This window comes from Photinus pyralis, unplaced genomic scaffold, assembly GCF_008802855.1.
Source record: "Photinus pyralis isolate 1611_PpyrPB1 unplaced genomic scaffold, Ppyr1.3 Ppyr1.4_LG4, whole genome shotgun sequence".
Taxonomy (NCBI): Eukaryota; Metazoa; Arthropoda; class Insecta; order Coleoptera; family Lampyridae; genus Photinus; species Photinus pyralis.
This window is the reverse complement of record NW_022170511.1, coordinates 30,500,869-30,523,600: the sequence shown is the minus strand read 5'-3', so window position 1 is coordinate 30,523,600 and position 22,732 is coordinate 30,500,869. Positions and strand designations below refer to the sequence as shown.

The 22,732-nt window shown below is 34.7% G+C and overlaps 1 protein-coding gene across 1 annotated transcript in view; it reads left to right on the top strand.

Moving 5' to 3' along the window:
• Positions 1-2,563: 2,563 nt before the first annotated feature.
• The window catches only part of LOC116169645 (titin-like), a 250,194-nt gene continuing 230,025 nt past the window's right edge, over positions 2,564-22,732 (top strand). The window contains exon 1 of the mRNA XM_031485785.1: positions 2,564-2,659. Within this exon, the coding sequence (XP_031341645.1) occupies positions 2,579-2,659 (81 nt within the window). The 5' untranslated portion in view covers positions 2,564-2,578. The remainder of the gene's footprint in view (positions 2,660-22,732) is intronic.

Here is a 22,732-nt window from a genome sequence, read left to right as displayed (position 1 = left end):
AAACATTTTTGATGTGTCTACACGCTTTTGGGACATTACCAACCCTGATATGGATGCAAATTTAATCCAACGTAGGTAATAGAACAAATGGGCTATCCGAAACAGTGTTTGTGACCAGACTAGTGGAGTATTTGCACTTCTTATATGTCAATAGTGTGGAAAGTTAGAGCGTATTAAATAAAATCGCAGAAGGACGATCTAGTCTGGTGACGAAAACAAGAGCTTCCTCAACAGCGTTCCTTTCAAATTGATAGACAGAGAGGACCAAAACAGGAATTTTTGGCGGGCGAACAAAGTTATGTAGTAAAGGTTCGTGGAAAGTTTTGTCCGTATTCAGAAAAATAGTACGAGTGTTGCGGCAACCAAGAACTTGTTCATAGTGAAGCCTTTTGACAAGGTATTTCATTTATTACAAGTGCTATACTATCCGAAAGGCCATAGAATCTAATTCAATAAGCCAGTTTGCCATCAAGTTCAGATTAATAGGAAAGAGAAGATCAGTTTCAGTGCGTTTGAATATCGCAAATCGCAAATAAGTAATTAAGATTTTTTAAATTTAATTTTTGTGAAACGGCGGCGTGCGGGGTATGTGTAAAAAACAGGCTCCAAAAGCTTCTGCTTCTATCAGCGTCTTGTTTAGTTTTATTTTTCATGTCTGGCGGAATCAATTTTTTTCATTGTCATGTAAACTGTGCGTGTTTAATCGAACCCCGAGTGCGTCCCAAATAGAGTTTTCATGTCAGATGTTAATAAAAATGTGTTTAGATATTTCTTTAATAAGGTTTTGGATGGAAATTAATAATAATAATAAATCTATAGAGTATAGAATTATAGATATTGTCATGTTGCCATTTTTTACAATCTGGATTAGACTTGCTTAATTTTTTTAAATAGGACGTTGGATGATACATTTTTAAAGGGTTGTAAAAGTTTCTTTAATGGTGTTTCAGGCAGAAAGAATACAGTCTACCGTTAAAGCCCTTTTTTAACCGTCGTTGAGGACGGTGTTAATATTTTTGGTAGGATTTTAAAGTTCTGCATATAAAGTGTAGCATGGCCGTTCAAAGGTACTGAAACGTTTTGTAATGAAGTGTTGCATTTAGCCTTAAAGTATGAAATTGGTTTCCGCGTTTCCTTTAATTACCATATTTTAGTTTAAGATAAAATGGATCGGTATTATTCTTACATATAAACTTTAAACAATGTTCGCGCATTTTTCGAAACAAAATTGTACATTGTTTGTTAAACTTGCAGACTTCACATGAAATATTCAAAATTTATTGGGAATTTTTATTGCAGCACTGGCACGACCATAACGCCTTAAACTTTTCCAGTACAAAAGACGTAAAAAATGTAAACATATGTAGATGCACCAGATAAATAAAGAAAATTCCGTTCGAACTCGAACAGCTGCACACTTCAACATATATCACATCTTATGTTACATAATGAGGGTCATTACGTACATAAGTAGGTATTTTTCAAGAATTTGAGAGAAAAAAGTGACGCAATTAACCAATTAAAGAGATATTCCGTAACGGTGGCATTTTGGTCTTGTGTAAATCTTACCCTGCGTCGATCTTCGCAAAAATCGATCGGAATGATCGTCCTACAAAAAAACGTGAATTGCAGGTGCAATTTTATCTCCGGTAATTACGTTAATAAAGGCGAGTGAATATTATTAAACAACGCATCGGAGTAGTGCATAAAACTGGATTAGCAACCTTCGTTTATTTATCATTAATATAATAATTATTAGTGTACGGGTTCGTTTAGCGCGAAATGGAGATCTTCGAGGAATTTTTATTGAAGAGAAAAGCTACGCAAACTTGTGAAGCGAAAAACATTAATTTGCGATTGGTCGATACCTTTAGATTTTTAGGAGCTCACTACTAATCAGTGGTAGAAGTGGCCCATCAAAATAAGGGTAGGTACACTATCAAAAACCAACGCACACGACATTGTGTACGCGAGGATTTCTTTAAATAAGTAATTTGGTTTTTTTTTCGGAAGGTTTATGTCAAAAATTTTTTTATTCTTTATGACTTTTTTTAAGTAGGTATATTATTATCATTTTTCTCCCTTACTTCGTTAATCGACCATACTTTATAACTGTTTTTTTCTGGGCTCTGGTACTGTAGCCCTTTTTTGAATACTGTCTACAAACTACTTCTGTAAATTCATTTCAAGTTATTCTTGCTAAAATATTACGGAAAGTCTTAAATAATAAAAAGAACATTTATTATAATTAAATATTGAGGTACACCTGTTAGTTCTCCAATGAACACAAATGACGAAAGGAAGTGAGAGGTTAAAGTGTGATAAATAGAACATTACGGCCCATCCCTAAAAGGTATTTCACGCAATAGATAACCTTTTACAAGTTAATTTTCTCCGACCTAAATCCTTTGTTTATTTATATGCGATGCTTACCAGTATCTGATGAAGTGGTTATAGTAATAAATGAACGTCGACAATTAGTACTTGATGGATAATGTTTTACGATTTAGCGAGATGCCAAATGCACAAACCCTAATTGAAATTAATTCACAATTTATTCGAACAAGTAAATAATTGTATGAGTGGAATAATAATTAATTCTTGTTATTTTTTTTCAGGTGAGTCCATACATGCCCAGTTTATCTTAATCGTTTGTCCGGTAAGATTTTAATCTACTTATTAGTTTATTAAGTGTACTTGACTTTTTCTTGATCAATATAAAACTTACGTTCACGGACAAAGTGAATGATTTTAATATAGGTAATTGAAACTTAATGTAAGTATCCAGAAAATTGAGAACTGTCAACTCGATCATGCACAAACAGACGATAACTATAAACTCATCTAAAAAGGGATCGGGGGAAAGTATTGTCACTTCCCACTAAGTTTATTGTTCATCTAAATATGTGCTATGAATAAGGTATAAAGCTAGTAACCATGCGCGCCGTTGGACCCACCCTCTAGAGTCCCAATGAATGAGCGAAGTCTTTATAAGCTCATAGACGTTTATAAGTTGATTGTTCCACTGTATAATGCATTAAAGGAAGTTGTGTAGATCCATTGGCGTGGATATCTACTGTTTTAGAGTACCTACTTATATAACACATAAAAACTTTCAATGCTTTTTCTGATTAAATATTTGTAAGATATATTGCCGAAGTTCCGTCTGACCAAGAAGAAGGTATAGTTTAAATTGATGTAGATTTCATCTAACTATAGGATTAATAAACGATCATCACGTTGCAATTTAAATGAATAAAATACCTCTGTGTTTTCCTGCATTTGACAAACTGAAATCTAATGGAAACAAGGTCAATCAATAAATTAACAGAGTTTTTCTTAGCCTTTAATGAATTGTACAATGGAACTATAGGCAACCATGTTCCCAATAGGGGAAAGTCGTTAAGGGATTTTATTTTTATTTTTTGACGTTGTAAAATTTTGATAATTTCTCCATTACACCCTACAATAAAGCAAGTACACCATAGTTTCATATTGAACATTTAATTTAATTGTAAAATAAATTGAAGTGGAGACATTATCAAAATGTCACCGCTCGACTTGTAGACGAGCTTCTTAAGGGCATTCTATTCTTCTTTACAAATTCATACAGAACAAATATTTTTTCAGAAACGGAATTTTGATATCGCTAGCGAATGATACGTGTACCGTTAATTGACACGTAGTATTTGTGCATTGACGCTTATCATCTGTCAGTCGACACTGACCCGTTGTCAAGTAGTTTAGAGGTATTAAATATGCTAAGATCTGTTGAACAATCGCTAAATGTCCTTTAACAAAGAGACAGGTGTTGTCAGTTGGTAATTAGTATGCGTATTGACTTTCTACGTCCCTTTCAGTGTTTTCTGGTTTTTTTATAGCGTTTTATATGTTCAAGGTCTTCTAGAGCTTTTTCCATTCTTGAGATTTGGAGGTCTTCTCTGGATTGGCAGAGTGATCCTAGATCTAGGAGTGATCTAGAATGCTCTTTGGAAAAGTTTTCTAGATATTTTCCGGTGCGCTCTAGGGCATCTCCAGAGCCTGGAAAGCTCAGGAATGATCTTGAAAATTCTGTTTCTAGATGTTTTCCGGCGCGCTCTAGGGCATATCCAGAGCCTGGAAAGCTCAGGAATGCTCTTGAAAATTCTGAAATGGGTCTAGGAAATTGTCCAAAGTGCTTTAATAGATTTTGTAGGATTCTATTAGTACTTTCCAGCGGTGCTTCTAGAGAATTTGTTCTCCAACCAGACTTTTTATATACGAAAATAAAGAAGGCCAGCCTAGTGATTTTTTTGGAATTGATGAAATATTAACATTACTCTATCAAATTTACCATTTTTTTTTGTAAATTGATTTAGGATTATGACAATTTCAAACATAAAAATGACATTATTATCAACTTGTTAGTAGGTTAAGAAAAAACAGATAGAATGCACCATTTAGTAAACGTGTTATGGGATATAGAGTAGTGATCTGTTTCCGCTTTTACTTCCATTATAACACTTCCGTTATCATATTTATTTAATAATTTATTTATTTATTTCTATTTTAAAGCATATCTGTTTGCCCAACGATGAGCTAAACTGTTGCACGTTTCAGATACAATATTGCTATTTTTAAACGAATTTATGGTTAAGTCAACAATCATTTATTGGTCAAAAATTCATTCAACTTTGGACCATAACTCTTTGCTGATAATTGGGATATAATTACAAATTGCCGTTACTTTTCAATCGGAAATCTATAGGCGGAGGAAAATCGGCAGCTTCCATTCAAAAGGTTTAATTTTATACAGTTCCCGCTGTCTCAAAATACACACACGACTGATTAAAAAAGATAATTCATGGAGAGAAATACAGAAAGATTTTTAAAATTATAATTTAGGAAGATATTTCAAAGTTGTTTCAGAACGTAAAAATTATTGAGTTTAATTTTATGCTCAAGTTCAGGCTGTCTGAAAATCAGAGTTGGACTGGGTCAAGCATAGAGTGACCCAGTGACCCAGTTTGACCCAGTGACCCAGCTTGACCCGGTGACCTAGCTTGACCCAGTGACCCATCTTGACCCAGCTTTACTCAGTGACCAGTCTTGACCCGGTGGCCCAGTAATTAAATTATTGTAGGATCATCCAAAACAATTTCAAGTAACTTTTAATAAAAAAAAACTCCCTCAATAATATTCGAACATTAGCCCAATTTCATTCAAGAGAACTAATACCTAAAAAAATCAAATGCATTTGTTTATAGTTTGTAGGTTCAATGAAAGTATTTAAGAAAAGATTTATTATTAAGCTAACTAGTAGAAAAAATTAAATGTGAATGAACACCTGTAAGCAAACTGGTAAGCCCTGAAGCAAAGAAATAACATTATTCTAATACTAATTTTCAACAAACCAGCATTTCATTTATTTCATAATCTGTACACTTGAACCGAGGGCACTGACTTAACTGCGTTATTCGATCAAACTAGGTGACTGGGTCGAATTGGGTCCCCGGGTGAAATTTCGCTGGGTCACTGGGTCAAACTGGGTCACTGGGTCAAGTTGGGTCACTGGGCCAAACTGGGTCACTGGGTCAAACTGGGTCTAACTGAAAAGAGTATGACGTGACCCAGCGACCCAGTTTAATTTAGTGACCCAGGTGACCCAGTTGACCCAGTGACCCAGTCCAACTCTGCTGAAAATACACAAACCAGGTATCAAATTCTTGACAGAACAGCTTCCTAGCTCTCAAACCAGATATAAAAAAAACGTTTTTGACAGTTTTACATCCTAATGTACACTGTCAAAATTTCAAATTTTAGTTTTTTAACTTAGACACTTTTTTTCCCGATTTTTGTAATAAAACCTAGTATAATTTTTGATGGTTGTACATATAAAAAGAAAGTCTTTCGAATAATTTAATACAAAATTTGCATTTAAAGACGAAAGTGTTTCACTATCTCAGCATGAAGAGAGAATAGTCGATTTCCCGCAAGTCGGTCAGTCTGTCTGTGCGATAGCACGATATGGAACGACTACGATTAAATTTTCCAGGTGGATTCTTTATCAAATTTGTAGATCGGAGTTCGTGAATTGGCAACGTACGTAAAAAAAAATAGCCAAGGCCCTTTTGACATCTCCGTTAGTTACGAACCGAATTGCATGAAATTCAAAATGAGCATAAGCTTTCGCCATATGATACGCAACCCCAAACCATAGCTAGTCTTTTCTTAACACAGGACTCACACATTTTCCACTTTTTCCCTTTGCGATTTTGTTTGGGCCTTGGCGCACTTTCCGTCGATGATGCAAAAATTGTTTAACAATCTTTTAAAAAGTATTCAAAGGCCAAAATCGCTGAATTCGCAGCCCGTTTGCATCCCTTTCGTGTGCTCTTCTTTGCAATTAATTTCTTTAGGACACTGCATTTTTCGACAACTCCAATTTTCGTCTCAATTTTTTTTTGAAAAGTACAAAAATGTTGCCGAGTTTTCCGAAGGGATAGTGCGTCTGCTATCTACCTTCCCGCGAGAAAAGGGTCAAAATTTTACTACGTGTGGATTAATTCGGGTCGAGAATGTCTTGTAAACTTGGGTCCGCAAATGCTTCGTTACCGGGATATGATTTTTTTTCATCAAAATCGATGTAAGCCTTTTTCCTTTGTTATGTATTTGGGACTACGTATCGTTGTTTTTAAATAAAGTGCTTTTAAACATCATTTCTGGGAATAAAAAAATGAGTGTACTTAGATAATTCGCTTGTACACAGCCAGTTTTGCTGGTTTATTTAAACGCGGTGGAAGTAACATTAATTAAAAAGTTGTATACGGCGGAACAGTCGCCAAAAGCTTTTGAATATAAAGAAGCTATAGCAGGTTTATCATCAGAATACAAAGGAGATATTGATTTGTAGATAAATATTGTTATTTATATAAATTAAGGCATATCAGTGTGGGAAGAGATGAACAGTGAAGGTATCATAAGAATTATTATTAATATTAGAGAACTTTGTACTTTCACACCCTGCGGCCTGCGGCTTTGCCACTTTATCTCGACTCCACCTACAGACGATAGGAAATGCGGAAATAATTTCTCCTTGGATACTTTCCAAGTTAGCACCATAAAGCAATATGCGAAAAAATTGCGTAAATTATGCTTTCATTTAAACTCAAAGTACACTCCTCCATATAATTTTAATGAAGATATTAATCTCATTAAAAGCGACTCGTAAACAACGCGGACCTTGCGTAATTTCGAAATTATTAACATCGTCGCGTCGCCGTGTTCCAGTTTGGTGCGTGTAAATTGGAGTAGCCGCCTGCCTCCCCTTCGAAAGTGGGTGAAAACTCGTCGAGTTTTATTTTTTTGGAGCACGCTGAGAATCGATGCTCTACACAGCGGCAGGTTAATTAATATGTGGAACGATGCCGTAAACAAGTGTCAACCTTGACATAATAAAATGGCGCATTGTGTAAGTTAATGGTACGGATTATGTACGAAATGGGAAACGATTAAAACAAAAAGCATGCCGTTGTATGTTGTTACACTGATAAGCATTAATAATGGCGATTACGTGAAACACTGCGGTTAAAGATCCTTGAGTTTATAAACTAACAAAAAAAATTATTTTGCTTTCTGCATTAATCGATAGTCATAAACAGAAATGTGATAATTTGCAATTTAAATTTACGAAACTCTCCACCTTGGCTGGCCAATCTGCAATTAATCTGGCCATGCTTAACTAACTTTACGGGTATTACAAGGTTTCGCTTTATTCAGATGCCCTTCCACAGTACGGAGGCGATTTCAGTTTTGTCCTATAAAAACGCTCTAAGGTTAATCGATCTAATTTACCATTCAATAGGGATACCTATTGCGAAGCGGCCCTGCAACCCCAATGACATCTATTGCAAATTCACATAATCTTTTAAATTTCGGTGCCCTGTGTCTAGATCAAAAACGCACAACTTGTGCCAATTGACTAATATCTTTAAAAGGGTGGTTGTTTTTGTTTACCTTTCTTAAAGTTAGTAGGTTTATTTGGTTAATCCTTTGAAGGAATTAGATGCGTTTTTTTTGCCAGTGTACCTACTAAAAAATACTAAAGAAAATATTGAAAGCAATATCTGCATATGAATGTACTATTCAGTCTTAACATTCTTCAGTAATTTCAAAAAAACTAAAACGGTCATTTCCTTGAATGTCGTAGCATAAGAGATAAGATTGAAAATAAGTTACCAGTTATATCAACGGTTTTTATATTTTAACCAAGTAGGCTGTTCCTTTGTCTGTCTGTCCCTCTATCTGTCCGTGTGAACGATAACTTTGTTTAGAAATGTCCGATCGCTTTTACATCTCCGTTAGTTATGAACTGAATTGCATGAAATTCAATATGGGCATAGCTTTAGCCATATAATATGCAATGCCAAAAGTTGAATCGAATCGATGCAAAATTCACAGTGCCCTTTTCGCATCTCGACCATTTATAAACCGAATTGCAAACTTTTTTAATTATAAAAGTATTTAAATGGAACTTGGAATAAAAGCAAATTTATCGCCAAATTCAAAATTTGGTTTTGCGCATGCGCAGTGCCAACTTTCTTATTTATGGAGGGATTTAAATGAAATTTGATAAATAGCCACTTGGAATAAAAGCAAATGTAACGCCAGTTTCAAAATTTGGTTTTGCGCATGCGCAGTGCCAACTTTTTTAGTTATGGACGCATTTAGATGAAATTTTATACATAGGCACTTGGAATAAAGGAAAAGCTAATGCCAGTTTCAAAATTTAGGTTTGCGCATGCGCAGTTCCAACTTTCTTATTTAGAAAAGCATTGAAATGAAACTCTTCTTATAGACTGAAATTGAAGTAGCCCGTCAAAAATGGATTGCACATGTGCAACGCTATCTTTCATATTTGTGGCCGGATTTTTACAATCTTAACAAAGGTGCGTCTTACAAATAGGAAATGAATGCAAGTGGAAATGCGCTTTATGTAAATCGTTTACGATTACTTTTTAACTTGTTTCAATTACTTTCCCTCTATTATTTATTATTGATGTAGAACCTACCTAAGGTATACTGATGGGCCCGGGAATATATTATTTATCTTTGACGCGTTCTAGCGATGGAATGGTTAGCTTTGCAAAACAGTGTAATATGAAAAATACAAGAAATTTTGTCTATTTTAATTTTGAATAGAATGGGCTTGTCGAAAGAACATCTTCCTTTCTGTGATATATCAACTGAGAAAAGTGTCACAATTTGGAGAAAAAGTGCAAAGAAAAACAAAGGAATGGTTAGCTTTGCAAAACAGTGTAATATGAAAAATACAAGAAATTTTGTCTATTTTAATTTTGAATAGAATGGGCTTGTCGAAAGAACATCTTCCTTTCTGTGATATATCAACTGAGAAAAGTGTCACAATTTGGAGAAAAAGTGCAAAGAAAAACAAAGTTTCGGGCTAAACTTTTACCTGCAAACTTCAAATTCGTGTTTAGCGACCCAAAAAACGTAAAGGGTGAGAAAATAAAAATTATAGCAAAAGTTTCCCCTGAAGAGAATCGTAATGTGCCTAGCGAGCCTAATAGCGAAGTTATGGCCGAAAAACTCAAAAATACTTATTATTGTACAACTAGTTTTGAAAGTGTCTTTTTTTCATAAATTTACAGTTTGATTAATGAGGGCCAAGTCCCAGTGAATCAAGCCAATTCATAAAAAAACACACTTTCAACACGTGGCATACACGAAATTTTTTTGCATAGTGCTCCTTAGTAACGCATAATTAAGAATATCATTGACATTCGCGATTTACTGTCACTCAAAAATTGAGTTATTGTTCATACACAGGACTAAACGCCATAGAAACGCATAGCAAAAATCGTGAAAAAAAGTACCACTTTCCATAGGATTTTTGACCGGTAATTTTATAGCTATGCAAAAAATGTTATTGTGCGTTCATTTATTTTCATGGTTACCAAAAAATCATTTTAACAAACCATTAGCAATTTTTTCTCAGCTTTTTATGTCTGTGAATTTCGAGTAAATCACATCAACATTCTAATTTCTTATAGACAAAAAAATACAAAATCCATACCCGCCCACAACGCCCTAATAGTGCAAATTTCCTGAAAAAAGGAAAATTTGTCCTATAGGGCATTGTGCGGGGGTGCACCATCCTGTTGAACCCAACCCAACCCAACTTTTGTTTTTCATATGGGCCGCATTTATAATAAAAATCGCTACTCTTTAAAAAGTTAAAGTTTGCTACTTATGATTTTATTTACAATTTTATTAATAAAAAATGAAATATTTTCGTAGTATGGTTATGAGTGTTATGACGAATTGCGGTTATTTAATTATTTCAATTATGATCATAAATAAAAACATAACTTTTCCTTCAGTAACATTCATTGATGTTCACTGCAACATTTTTCTTGGCGCGTAAATGAAAACGTTTACGATGAAATTAAAATGCCGTAAAGTTTAAACTTTTAAAACGTACGTTAAACGTATTAATGATGTATTGCGAACAACACCCAACGCATAGTAGGCCAGCGAACGCTCAATTCTTCTGTTCTTCATGCATGATGCTGTTGTGAACCTTTTGAACTCTAAGAAATCGTGCCCATAAATAAAATCTACGAAAGAAGACTTTTGTGTGTTGTGTGTCACTGCATTCGGTTTTATTTTGTGCAATTTAAGGTGCTAGACGATTTATGTAACCCATCATTTTCTGTTTAGCTGGTTTCTGTCTGTGGTACATCATTTCCATACCACATTAGAATTTCATATCTTGTTGGATTTTTATTGTATCACTAAACTCTGTCACGAATTATACCTATCTTCAACGTAAGGTTTCACACATAATATTCATCTTCACCAGGAATTTATAGCGCATTTTTGAAAAAATACGCTATTATATTCGTTATGGCTGGCTGGCCGGCTGTCCGGGCGAGATCTCAGCAACTACAATAGCTAGAGACTTCAAATTTTCACTAAAAGCTTTCTGCTATAGTGTAGATGTGCAGGCTCTAGTCTATTTTGAGTTCGATTACTTGTGAGATCGATAATTGAAGAAAATCATTTCGATATGGTTTTCGGAGGTGCTATAATTTTACCGTTACCAGTATAAAAACTTAATTATTTACTTTGATTTATTTTACAAAATAAAGACGTACCCTCAATTGAAATTAAATAAAATTAATTATTTAACACAGCCAAAATTACTCGTGAGATCGATAATTTTAAACTTCGCTAATAAAATACTGACCTGTATTACCAAAAATGCCCTTTAATCTTGCATATGCTGATTTACAACTTGTTTTAACATCAATTCTAAATGAAGCGTGTCAAAGACAGTAACTTTTATATAAAACTTTTTTTATATCTCTTATACTTTCGATGATATAAGACATTAAAGGAAATGACCAGTTTAGTTTTTTTTGAATTTACGTCGAACCTATTCGACATTTTGAATTTCCACAAGGAAATTTTAAATAAGCATCTAAAACTGCAAAACATTGTGCATTTAACCAATTCTCTATCTTTAATAATAATAAAGTTACCCATGCAATCCCACCCGATATGGGGCACACTGTATATTTGATTTTTGGACTTTGAACAATATCTCGTACAAAATTATGTTTGACATCAATGTGTTTCTTTCAGTTTGTGAAAAACCCCCGACAATATTATTATTACAGAACAATATTCCTGTGGCTTTTTGTTCAAATCCGAGTAGTAAGAAATCGATGTAGGTAAACCGATTCTTTTACAGTTTTAAATAATGCCATGTATTCTTCTTCTGATTCGAAATAGTCACGAGAACATCGACATACGCTTTCAGGATGAATATCTCTGCCCATCGTCCCAAATAGAACGCGGATCATAATTAGATGGCGACAGTGAATCTCTTCATGTCTTTCTGAAATCTTTCATACCATGATCTTCCAGATTGATGAAATCCATAAAGCCTACCGAAGACGCCTGGAGCATTCCTTTGGCTTTCTTGCTGATTTGGGTGTCTGTTGGTTTTGTTACGATAATCCTCCGCAACATCTCCAGGGCTTCCATATAGGTTTCTTAATTCAATACTTTATTGAGATATGTCGTCGTAACATCATACTGTTTCATTGCCATCTGATGTTGAGCCGCGAGAGACGTAACCAATCGTATTGAACTCTGTCTGGCCACCGGTTTCGTCATCCATGCTGGGACGTTGAGCAAAACCTCTGGCGATGATTTTTGCCTTCCTCTTGTCCAGCATTCCGTCAGGCTGGTACTTTCAAGGTTCATGATGTGTTTTTCCTTCTAAACTTCTTGATGGACATCGATTCCTGGTATACTTGGCCGTGTTGATGATGGTTTCGCCCCAGAACGATTGAGGTAATCCAGACTAGATCAACATGCATCAAGCCATCTCCACGACTCACGAGTGAACGATTTCTTATATCTGCAATCCCATTGTGTTGTGTGTAACTCATCGAAGATCTTGTTTCTATATTCCTTTCCGTTCCTTCTTCTCTGTCTGATTGTCGAGCTGTATTCCTTAAACACCTCGAAAACGTGACTTTTATTCTTCAGGAGTTTAGTCATACATTATCCAGAACACTCGTCGATGAATACTACAAATACTTTTGCTTTTCTGTCTGTTAGGGTCTTCCGCGCCGGTGTTAGTCACACTATTCGAGGAGTGACCGCATTTATTTATACATTTATTTAAAGAATTGTGAAAATACTCGTCGTTTTTGAGTGGGAACTAAATTTAATGGTTTTCCTGCGATACATCAACAATTTTGAAGCAGGGAAGTGTAAAAATGGCATCTATTTCCAAACTAAACCATTGAATTAAGTACCTATCTCAGAAATAATGACGATAATTATACGCAAAAAACCGGTCCGATGAAGCATAAATAATGATTATAGAAATCCTTTCATTAATTAAATGTAATTGAAATAATTAAACGTTAGTATCCTCCCTGATCTTTTAAAGATAATTCATTTTAATATGCCTTTTGTTCGATAAATGGGAAAAAACGCGGTAGTTTATGGCGATTTTGTAACTAAACAATTTGTGATCCTTAAGTTCACTAATCTCTCGGGTAATGACCGAGTTGAGTACGGTTGTTTTTATGAGGTTAGACACACGATGATTTATTTTAAGTGAGGTTTTTTTAAGGGGCTTCTGTATAGAAGAGGTGTCGTCCTCTTTAGGAATTTATTACCGGGAAGCGCGTCTGCACTGGATACTGTCAAAATTGAAAATGAATTGTGGCCGAAACAATTTTTATATTTATAGGCCGGTATGTTTGCTCTAAGCGATGCCGTTACGCCCAATTAAATATATCATTCATTAAATGGCGGAATTTAAAAATAAGACACCTGTGAGCTGTGACTATTTTAAAGAATCTGGCTAATTTTGTATACGTTTAATAGACGCGATTTTTTGCTCCATTTGATCTAACTTCGTATGGGAACGTTGAACTTTGCCAATTTGTTGTCTTCAGTTTCACCGAATGGAATCGTTCATTCATTTTTTATTCTAGTCGTTTATTTTTATGTGAAAGTGCGGTGCGAATATTCGTCCAAGATAGGTACCTACTACGAATGCTATTTTTTGATTTGCTATGCATCAGTTTAGTACCAGGGTTGTGTATAGAAAAATCTTTTTATCTCTATTACCACCATCTTCATTTGAGTGACATATATGATGACATTGTTATGGTGTTATGAACAGAATCTGGATGATCAAGAATGGAAAGTCTAGTAGAATTCAGTTATACCGTCTGGATCTGCGGTTTTGTGAAAAATTCTTTCAAAAATTCACTCATGAATCATAACTAAAAGAGATACGACCAAAATAAGCATTTTTTTTCCAAACCGAAAATGAATCGTTTGGAAAACTACTTGCGGTTTGACAGGTTTTTTGGTAAGTACACTGATTAAAAAAAATTCCTACCCTTATACGAGAGTGAGGAAAAAATCTGTCTCGACGAAATTTTGTTAATATGGGTAATCTGAAGCATATGACAAAACATTGAATAAATTTAAAGAAGCAGGCGAATGCGAAGAATTGTTAGGTCTGTCGAACGGATCCGAAAAGAAGTCGAAAAATGGAAAACAAATTGAGAAATCTGGAGAACCTGATACATACATCCGAAAACATTAAAACACCTAGATAAACTACTGAATAATTGCAAAATTCGCAAAATCTGAAAATGGAAACACGGAACAATCCGAAAAAATGAAAAATTTTAACAATCAAATTCTTAAGAAACTGTAGAATCGGAACATTTCGAAGTAATCGAAGATCTGATGAAACTAAGAAATTTGGAGAACCATTCTAACAAAGCTGACGATCATAAGAATGTGAAGAATTTAAAATTTAAAAACCTAAAGGGTTTCCAATAAATGAAGCAGTGCCAAGGACCTTGATAGCGGGAAGAAGAAATGGAAAAATTTAGGACTAGCAACTCTATGAGCTTTTAGGACACTTGGTAAAGACAAAGGGGCCATCTTGATGGAAATATACCACTTCTGTACCAAAGCACCACCGATCCTTAGTACGGTCAACAAATCAAAAGTCCCGTATGCCTACTTTCTATTTGCAAATGCGCGTCAAGGTAGCCGTTATGCCGGAAGTTGATTACAACTTGCTTATTTTAAATGGACCCCCAATATTATTTCATTTTTATATTACTGGAAAAATACCATTACGAGTTTTATCAGGTTTCCATACACTTATTGTCAACTGGTTTCATTTTCGACTGATGTTAAACACTTCTGGGGTAGATTAAAGCACAAGAAGGAATTCCTTTTTCTTTCTCATTTACATATACAACCATCTGATTATTTCTCTTTTTCTCTGTTCTTCTCAATATATCATTTATGTACTTCATTCCATTCGTTGTGCTATTTTTTGAATTTTTGGGTGGAGTTATATGGTAGAGCAGGTCTGGAGTGCCTCCCCCCCCCTCCCCACAGAACTGTAACTTCGCCCAGTTAGATTATGTAACATTAATTTCTTATCATTTTAATTACAATTATTTAGTATTTCAATGTTTTAAGTTGCAATATAGCATTTTTTTGTATTTCACGTAATCTAATAAAATGTTACTTATTATACGAAATCCAGATTGACAGTTGATTTTTCACCTACAGGGTGTAAAAAATGTAATGACTCATCAAAAACTCATGACAATTAAAAAACAGGTGACACTAGATATAGGGAAACATGAACACTTCATTATGAAACTTCTCAGAAATATAAAAATGAATATATACAGGGTGCTGCATTTAAAATAAGTAAGTTGTCATTCCCTTCATTTCCTACTCCAGAAATGCCATCAACTTACAAATATTTTAGACGAATTCCTCTATGGATAATACATTATATACCTACTGTCCAATTTTTAAAAGATTAGAATCTTTTCTAGATAAAGATAACCGGTGTTCGTGGTGCAACACCCTGTATATGAAGACAGGATGGCATTTAAAAGTTTCAATGCACCATATCTTTTCTCCTGTTAGATAATTCAAAAATTACTCTTAAAATCCAATCTAAGGTGGCATTTTGTTGCTTCTACTTAGGAGATTTAGATCAAGTGGAGTATCAAACTTACGTTTTTTAGCGCATTTTTGCAAATTTATTTGTAAGAAGGTAGCTTTTAATCTCACTTTGGCTGGCTGGCTGGTAGTAAATGCGAGCCCCGCTTGTAAAAAGACGAGGAGTGTACATGTACTTATCGGGGCCATGTATTTAACAACTTTAGGGACGGGGCTACCAGATGTAGGGGGTCGGTGACATCTGGGCGCCATTCCCGAGCGTGTTATACTAACCTGGAAATTTTTCAGTTCTTCTACAGTTTTTCTTCTATTGTTTTCAAAGTGTCGCCGGAGAGATTTTGTCAACGCGCACAACTCCTGCGTGGCGGAATTTTGTTTTTTTCCTAGGAGCGGATTGAACCATCTTTTGCACGGCACGCTTCGAGGGGTAGTCGACTTTGGGCGCCCCAAAGTGTCTTAGAGCTCGAATCACGGTCTCTCTTTCTCGTGTCGCCAATAGAAGCTCGAGCTGTCAGAAGTACCCAAAATTTGAGTACTATTTTGTGCCGTGGTTTTAGCGAAATCCACCAAAAAAGGGAATATGGTAACCCCCGACGAGATCTTAATGATGGTGGAGTCAAAACTTCAAACGCGAATCTGCCACACAAAAATGCGCTGAAGTCCCTTAGATCTCACACGAGGACTTGAATGAACATCTCATATTTTATTGCATATTTGGAAAGTACTCGAAAAGTACTTATTCTTATTCAGATTTTATTATTATTATTTTATATTGTGGTAGGTGTTGTGGATACGGGGGAAAGTAAAATAAATACAACTTAAATATAATTTATTTTAGAATCAAAAATGAATCTTAAGAATCGCTGAACCGAACTCGACTTCTCTTAACAAGTGTTTTAAGATTCATTTTTGATTCTAAAATAAATTATATTTAAGTTGTATTTATTTTACTTTCACCCGTATCCACAACACCTACCACATAACCAAACCGAAACTGTTAGTCCCCAAATCGTAAGCTTAACGAAAACCCTAATAAGATTTTAGATGGGTAGATCCCAGAAGAATACCTACACAAAAAAAATAGGCGATTTTTTTAAGGTGTTTTGTGTACTAAATGTGTGTTTGCCTATGAAGTTTCCATTGGATTGTTCTGAGTAGTGTGTAGAACTGACCTGCAGCAGCTCAAAGTAATCGGGATACATTTTGTTTCGTATGGGGTTGGTGTCGTGAAAGGTTCTTTGATGGTAAAAAGAGTAGTGGGTGGATGGAAATAGACACCTGCGGCAGAAATATCGAAGCTACTATACGTCGTCTAGTATCAAAACAGTCGCAACTAGCCACCCACTGCGAATCTTATGTCTTTTTCTTCGCATGAGCTAGATAGAGATGAAAATATAATATCACAGATTTTTTAGTCACAGGCGACCAATTTTGCAATGCGATGATTGGTATACCGGTATACGTGACTGTTTTTATTCTATGTGAGCAATAAATTACTTTCTTTGATATGTCACAATTTTCATTTATCACTTATCAGCAGCGTACTCTTTAGCATTGAATAATAAGACCAAATTGTTGATGGCTTATCTTTCTTGGACTTTTTAGAGAAATAAGTCATGAGTACCGCTTCACACACGCCGTTGATATTCTTCAAGCAATAATTTACGAATTGCCTCTGAAGTCTCCTCATCAGAAGGCATCAGTTTCTCTTCTGTACTATCGCACATATTCGCAAACCCAAACTAGGATATTTTCAAATCCATTTTTTGCAAAGAACAAAAATAATTGATTTATACACAAACTCTATAGCAACTAAATAGTTATTAAAGGCACCTACTCGTTTTTCCGCAACTCTGTATTTTCTTGTCACGTTCAATTTAAATTTATCATTGATTTTTCTTCATTTTTTGGTCTTTAAAATTGCAATACAATAGAAAAAAAAAGTTGTATTCCACAAGACGATAACATTTCATGGTGTTCTCGATGCTTATTAGCGCTCTCGAAAATAAAGTCTCGGTCTCGGCGTTCTGATGGAAATTCTGAGATGCAAGACATTTTTAATGACCCTAAGGTTATGTTTAGTATTATTGCAATGTCTTTTGTTACATTTCATGTCTGCAGATACGGATAGGTTTCTATTGTTTATAGTTGTCGTTACAATTTGCAAGTTTTTGTTTGCAGTCCGGAAGTAAAAAAAAGTAAATTAAATAAGGGCCTGTAACATGTAAACGTTACTTATAGAATTGCAAATTAGCTACCTCTTAATGACGTTCTCGTGTAAAAGCGAGCAATTAACAACTGAATCCGACCTGTAAACAACAATTACCCGAAGTGACAGTTTATACAAACAGCACATGCACAATTGCCCGTAGGATCCAATTTCATTTATTCCACGGAGAGCAATAAATTGAAGGTAATGGGATTTGACAGTAATTGGAACTATATCATTATATTGAATTACTTTTCAACTATTTCGAATACGATCTTTCCAGTTATTTTGCATGAACGATTTCGATACATCGAGACGTCGCACGTAGCGGAGAAAAATTTCCATACAAAATGAGACTTTATTAGGGTGACTATCGAGATGTAAATATTTACTGATTACCTTTCGGGATTATTAGATTATCTTCCATCTCGAGGAACTGCTTCGAACCAGGAGAGCACGAATTTCTACGCGAAGTAACGGGAAAGCAAACCGGCTATAAAATATTCGTTTTCTGTATCTGATCTGAATTCAATTGTCAATCGATGATATAAAACACCTGTTCGAATACGAAAAAAATGAGATTAACATAAAAGCACGGCAGTTTTGCATGCGAATGTTACGCTTAATCTCAAATCCATCCAAATTAATGAAAATGCGAACTAAATCTTTGGATTCTCATCCACTGTGTTAAAAATTCGACAGTAATATAAATTACTTAATTGTAAAGCTTAATTTACAAACACTAACTTATTTCGGTAACTTAATACGACAACGATATTATATTTAAATTAAAGATAATTACATCTTCTTTCTTAACAATAATAAATAATTTGTTTAAGAACGGATTTATATAACGTGGGAGAAACCATAAAAAAGAAAAGTACCAGTAGCTTATACAGTTTAGCATAAAATTAGAGGGATTTCAATAAATTAGTGGTTACCTGAGCTACCTAAGGCAATTATATTCGTGAGTCTGTCGTTAGAAGTCAAATCTTGTATTCAGGCTTCCGTATGAATCTGATTGATTGGTTTCGTTAAGTGAGAGACGTCGAATAATAATAATTTATGCTTCCATTAGGTCACATAATTGTAATATAGGACATATCAAAATTTACATTGATAAGTATAAAATATACGCTGTAACGAATTAAAATATTTTTCAAACGTAATTTCGCCACACGAATGCGAAGATTAAAATTTTAATGTTTTTGGTTTAAATAATAGCATCATTATTTTAGGGAAAATTATAGTTTACATTTGACCGCCTTCGTTATCAATTTATCATCGTAGTCCTTATTCAAACTACTCCTTACTTTTAAATGCAGATTTTTTGCATTGGATTCGTGTCCAGGAGTAGGATTTAATTGATTAAAATTCACCTTTTACGATTTATTTGAACCGGGAAATAATGAATATTAATATTGCTGACCCGACCAATACACAAAACACCTTAAAAAGCTCTCTTATTAAATTCTCCCAGGACAGATCGGAATCCCGGCGCAATGAAAACTTTCAATCTCGACTTCAAATTCCAATTCTAAGGCAAATAATGGCCGCGATCAAATTCCTTAAATTCCCAAAGGATTATTTACACAAATTTTGTAGACGCATCTGAAACAAACTTTGCGTACTGATGAACAAAAGTAATCGTAATTGAGCTTGGAACATCTATCTGGACCGTTAAAGGGTTCAAATAAACACACGATTTACATTAATTCACACAAACATTATTTTAAACACGCAAATTAAATTACCCGTACGATTCCAACAATCCAAATGGTACTATAACAAGGTCCGTACACACCCCTCATAAGCGTTCGATTACACCACAGTTTTATACTTCGCTCTGCCTTCGCCACAGTACCTACCGTGCGTCGTATACGCAGAAACTGTTGCAGTGTTGGTACAAGAACTGTAGTTGCTACCCTCGGATTCGCTTCTAGGCGGTAAACTCCCCCGTAGTTCAGTAGTACTCAGGATTATTACAACTGAACCTCACTTGAAAGGGAAACATTATGCCACAACGTGATACGCGCAACAAAATGCGGGAGTGGGTAACTAATGTGGGAACTGTCAGTACTCAGTTCAGTAATTAAGTGTACACATTGTTGAAGCATGATTTAGACACAACAAACCTTTTCGTACATTACCTAAACGCGGGTCGTGTTTAATTCCTTTATCCAACCCCGTAACTTCAACAAACTTAATTGTTTGATAAACATTATGAAGCTAAATAAATATAAACAGCGATAGCTGTAAATATACGGTTGGGTTGTAAGTAGACGTTAAGGAAATCCTGCGAGCAACCACCTGTAACCCCCTCTAAATAAATCCAATTCCTGTTGGTTTGATACCGATACATCGCGCTCTATGTGATTTATCGAATTAAATTCTATTTGAGCTGTTAACCCTTTTGGCCTCGCTCAAATAATGTCATTGTTGCGATAATTTACAAACCGCATTAGAAGGAATTAATGTGCTTTAGAAGCCTTGCACGACATCCCACGTAATTCCATCAGTTTCTGGTTGAACTTAAGACAATTTGGGCAAAAGTATCTTGGTTTTTAAAAAGACGTCTCGACGATTAGAATGATGTGGCGTGTCGAGATTTGAACAGATGCGTTACATAATGGTCGGCCCGACTAAATAAACTTTACATAAGTTACATTTTGTATAATTTATTGCCGACAAGCATGCACGTATTTTACATAACTTCCGACGCCGCTAAGAAGCAGCAAAACTATATTTTGACACCTACTTCTCGGGCGAAAATTTTCTACTTCATCATCCGCCCACAAGAAATTATTCACTCCAATAATTTTGTATCGAATTATGATTTCCAGCGGGAGTAAATTGGAACCTGTGTCAGTTTTATTTATGTGTTTTTCAGCTGTTGTTTTAAAAACCGATGAATTATTTGTTTAAATCTGCCCAAACCAAATTAACATCACAATTTCGGACGATTTATTATAAAGCGCAAATCATGGTCCGTAATAATCCCACAGGTTGTCTATGTAAGTATATCTTGTAATGGCAGTTCACTCAGTTACCTTATTAGCTTCCTAGCATGTGCTAGGTAGCTATTGCGATAGCCGTTTTTTGAACATTTCAAAATTTCATCAAATGTCGACGTTTTAGACCATTTTAAGCAACTTTTAAAGAATAAAATTTTTTTCCGTCTGTATGTACGTACGTACGTACGTTTGTTGGCAATTTTCTGAGAAAACGGCTCGACGGATTTTGTTGAAATTTTGTATATATGTTTTAGGCATACCGAACAGAAAAATAACGGGCCGGATTTTTGAAAAAAAATTTTGGAGCGCCGTAACGGCATCGAACTTTTTTTTTCAAATAGCAACCTAAAATTTTTATTCTATTATTTGGAAGACCTTATTTTCCTGTGTACAACCTACAAAAAATTGGGCCGGGTTATATTATCAAAAAACGGAGAAAAAAATTGTCAAAGTCAAAAAATTGTGTTGCATATGTGCAAAACGCAACGATCTTGTTTCTGAAGCAATTTAAACGAAATTTCTATGGTAAGTCCCTTTAATAAAAGCAAACAAAATTCATGCGCAAAAATCGTGTTGCGCATGCGCAGAAATGCAATTTTCTTATTTATGGAACAATTAAAAAAATTTGGATGGTAGGTCCTCCTAATAAAAGAAAACAAAATGCATGCGCAAAAAATCGAGTTGCGCATGTGCAACATCCAACTTTCTTATTTATGGAGCAATGTTAACGAAAATTGGATGGTAGGTCCCTCTAATAAAAGCAAACAAAATGCATGCGCAAAAATCGTGTTGCGCTTAAGCAACTTTTAAAAAATAAATTTTTCCCGTCTGTAAGTGCGTACATAGGTTGGTAATTTTTGGTTTCAGCTAGGAAGCTATTCTGTCAAGAATTTGACACCTGGTTATCCATTAATAAGGTTGGGTAAAAAGAGGTTTGTTTTGCGATGCATTTTTACAATTTTTTTACTTAATTTATTTCAATGTTTCGTGTAAAACCGGTGATCCAAATTAATTTGGGACCTTTTTTGACCTTAAATAACTTTTTTAGTTTGTTCCAATTTTGATGAAAATTTGAAAACTATATCGATTAAGCGCGTTTAAATTGAAACGACTAACGGGTCATTTTTATAAAGATTTGTTTTTACGGTCGTTGCAAAAGTTGTTAATATTTAAATTCAAAAATTAGGAAAAACTATTAATAAGTATCCGGAGCGACGATCCTTATTAATATTGTATATTTCCTGTACCCGGTGGTGTCCATTGCATACAAAATTGAATCGGTTTCCTCTGTGAAATGGATACTTCTTAAATAAAATTAATTAATTTATTAAAATTACCTTAGCTCAAATGAAATGTGGGCCTAATTTGGATAACCGTCGGATATCTCAAAATTCTCGTGAAGATGGAAAACGCAATCGACTTTTTTAGGATACCGAATCGCTGGTAAAACTCGTTACTTTATTAACTTGTTTAGTAGTGTAAAGTCACTTTAATGCTGTCAATGTTTCCCTAATAAACCACAATCCATAGATCGAACACTTTATTTTTTTAATTAATTGATTTTAAATGTAACAGGAGAGCTTTTCCATTCACTATATTTTTTAAATCTTCTAACCAAACCAGTTGCTGATATTTTACCTTGCCCACGGGAAAATTAGTTCAGTTTCAGATCGTAATTTAATACACTACTAATGCAAAAAAGCTTCTTTTCAGCGCAATAGATTAATAGACTCCTTCATTTGACGTAGGTATTCTTTTTCGACCAAACAATACTAGTCTGAATGTTCTTTATTTTTCCTTTCCGCCCTTAAAATGTCTATCGGCCAAATTCCCTTTATAATTTTTTAAAGCGATTGGTTTAGGTTTCACTTTGTTTTACTTATCTAATCGAAATTTTTACCGAAATTTCCGAAATCACGTAATGTTCCGTTATTCCCTGTTTAAGAATTCTGTCGACATTTTT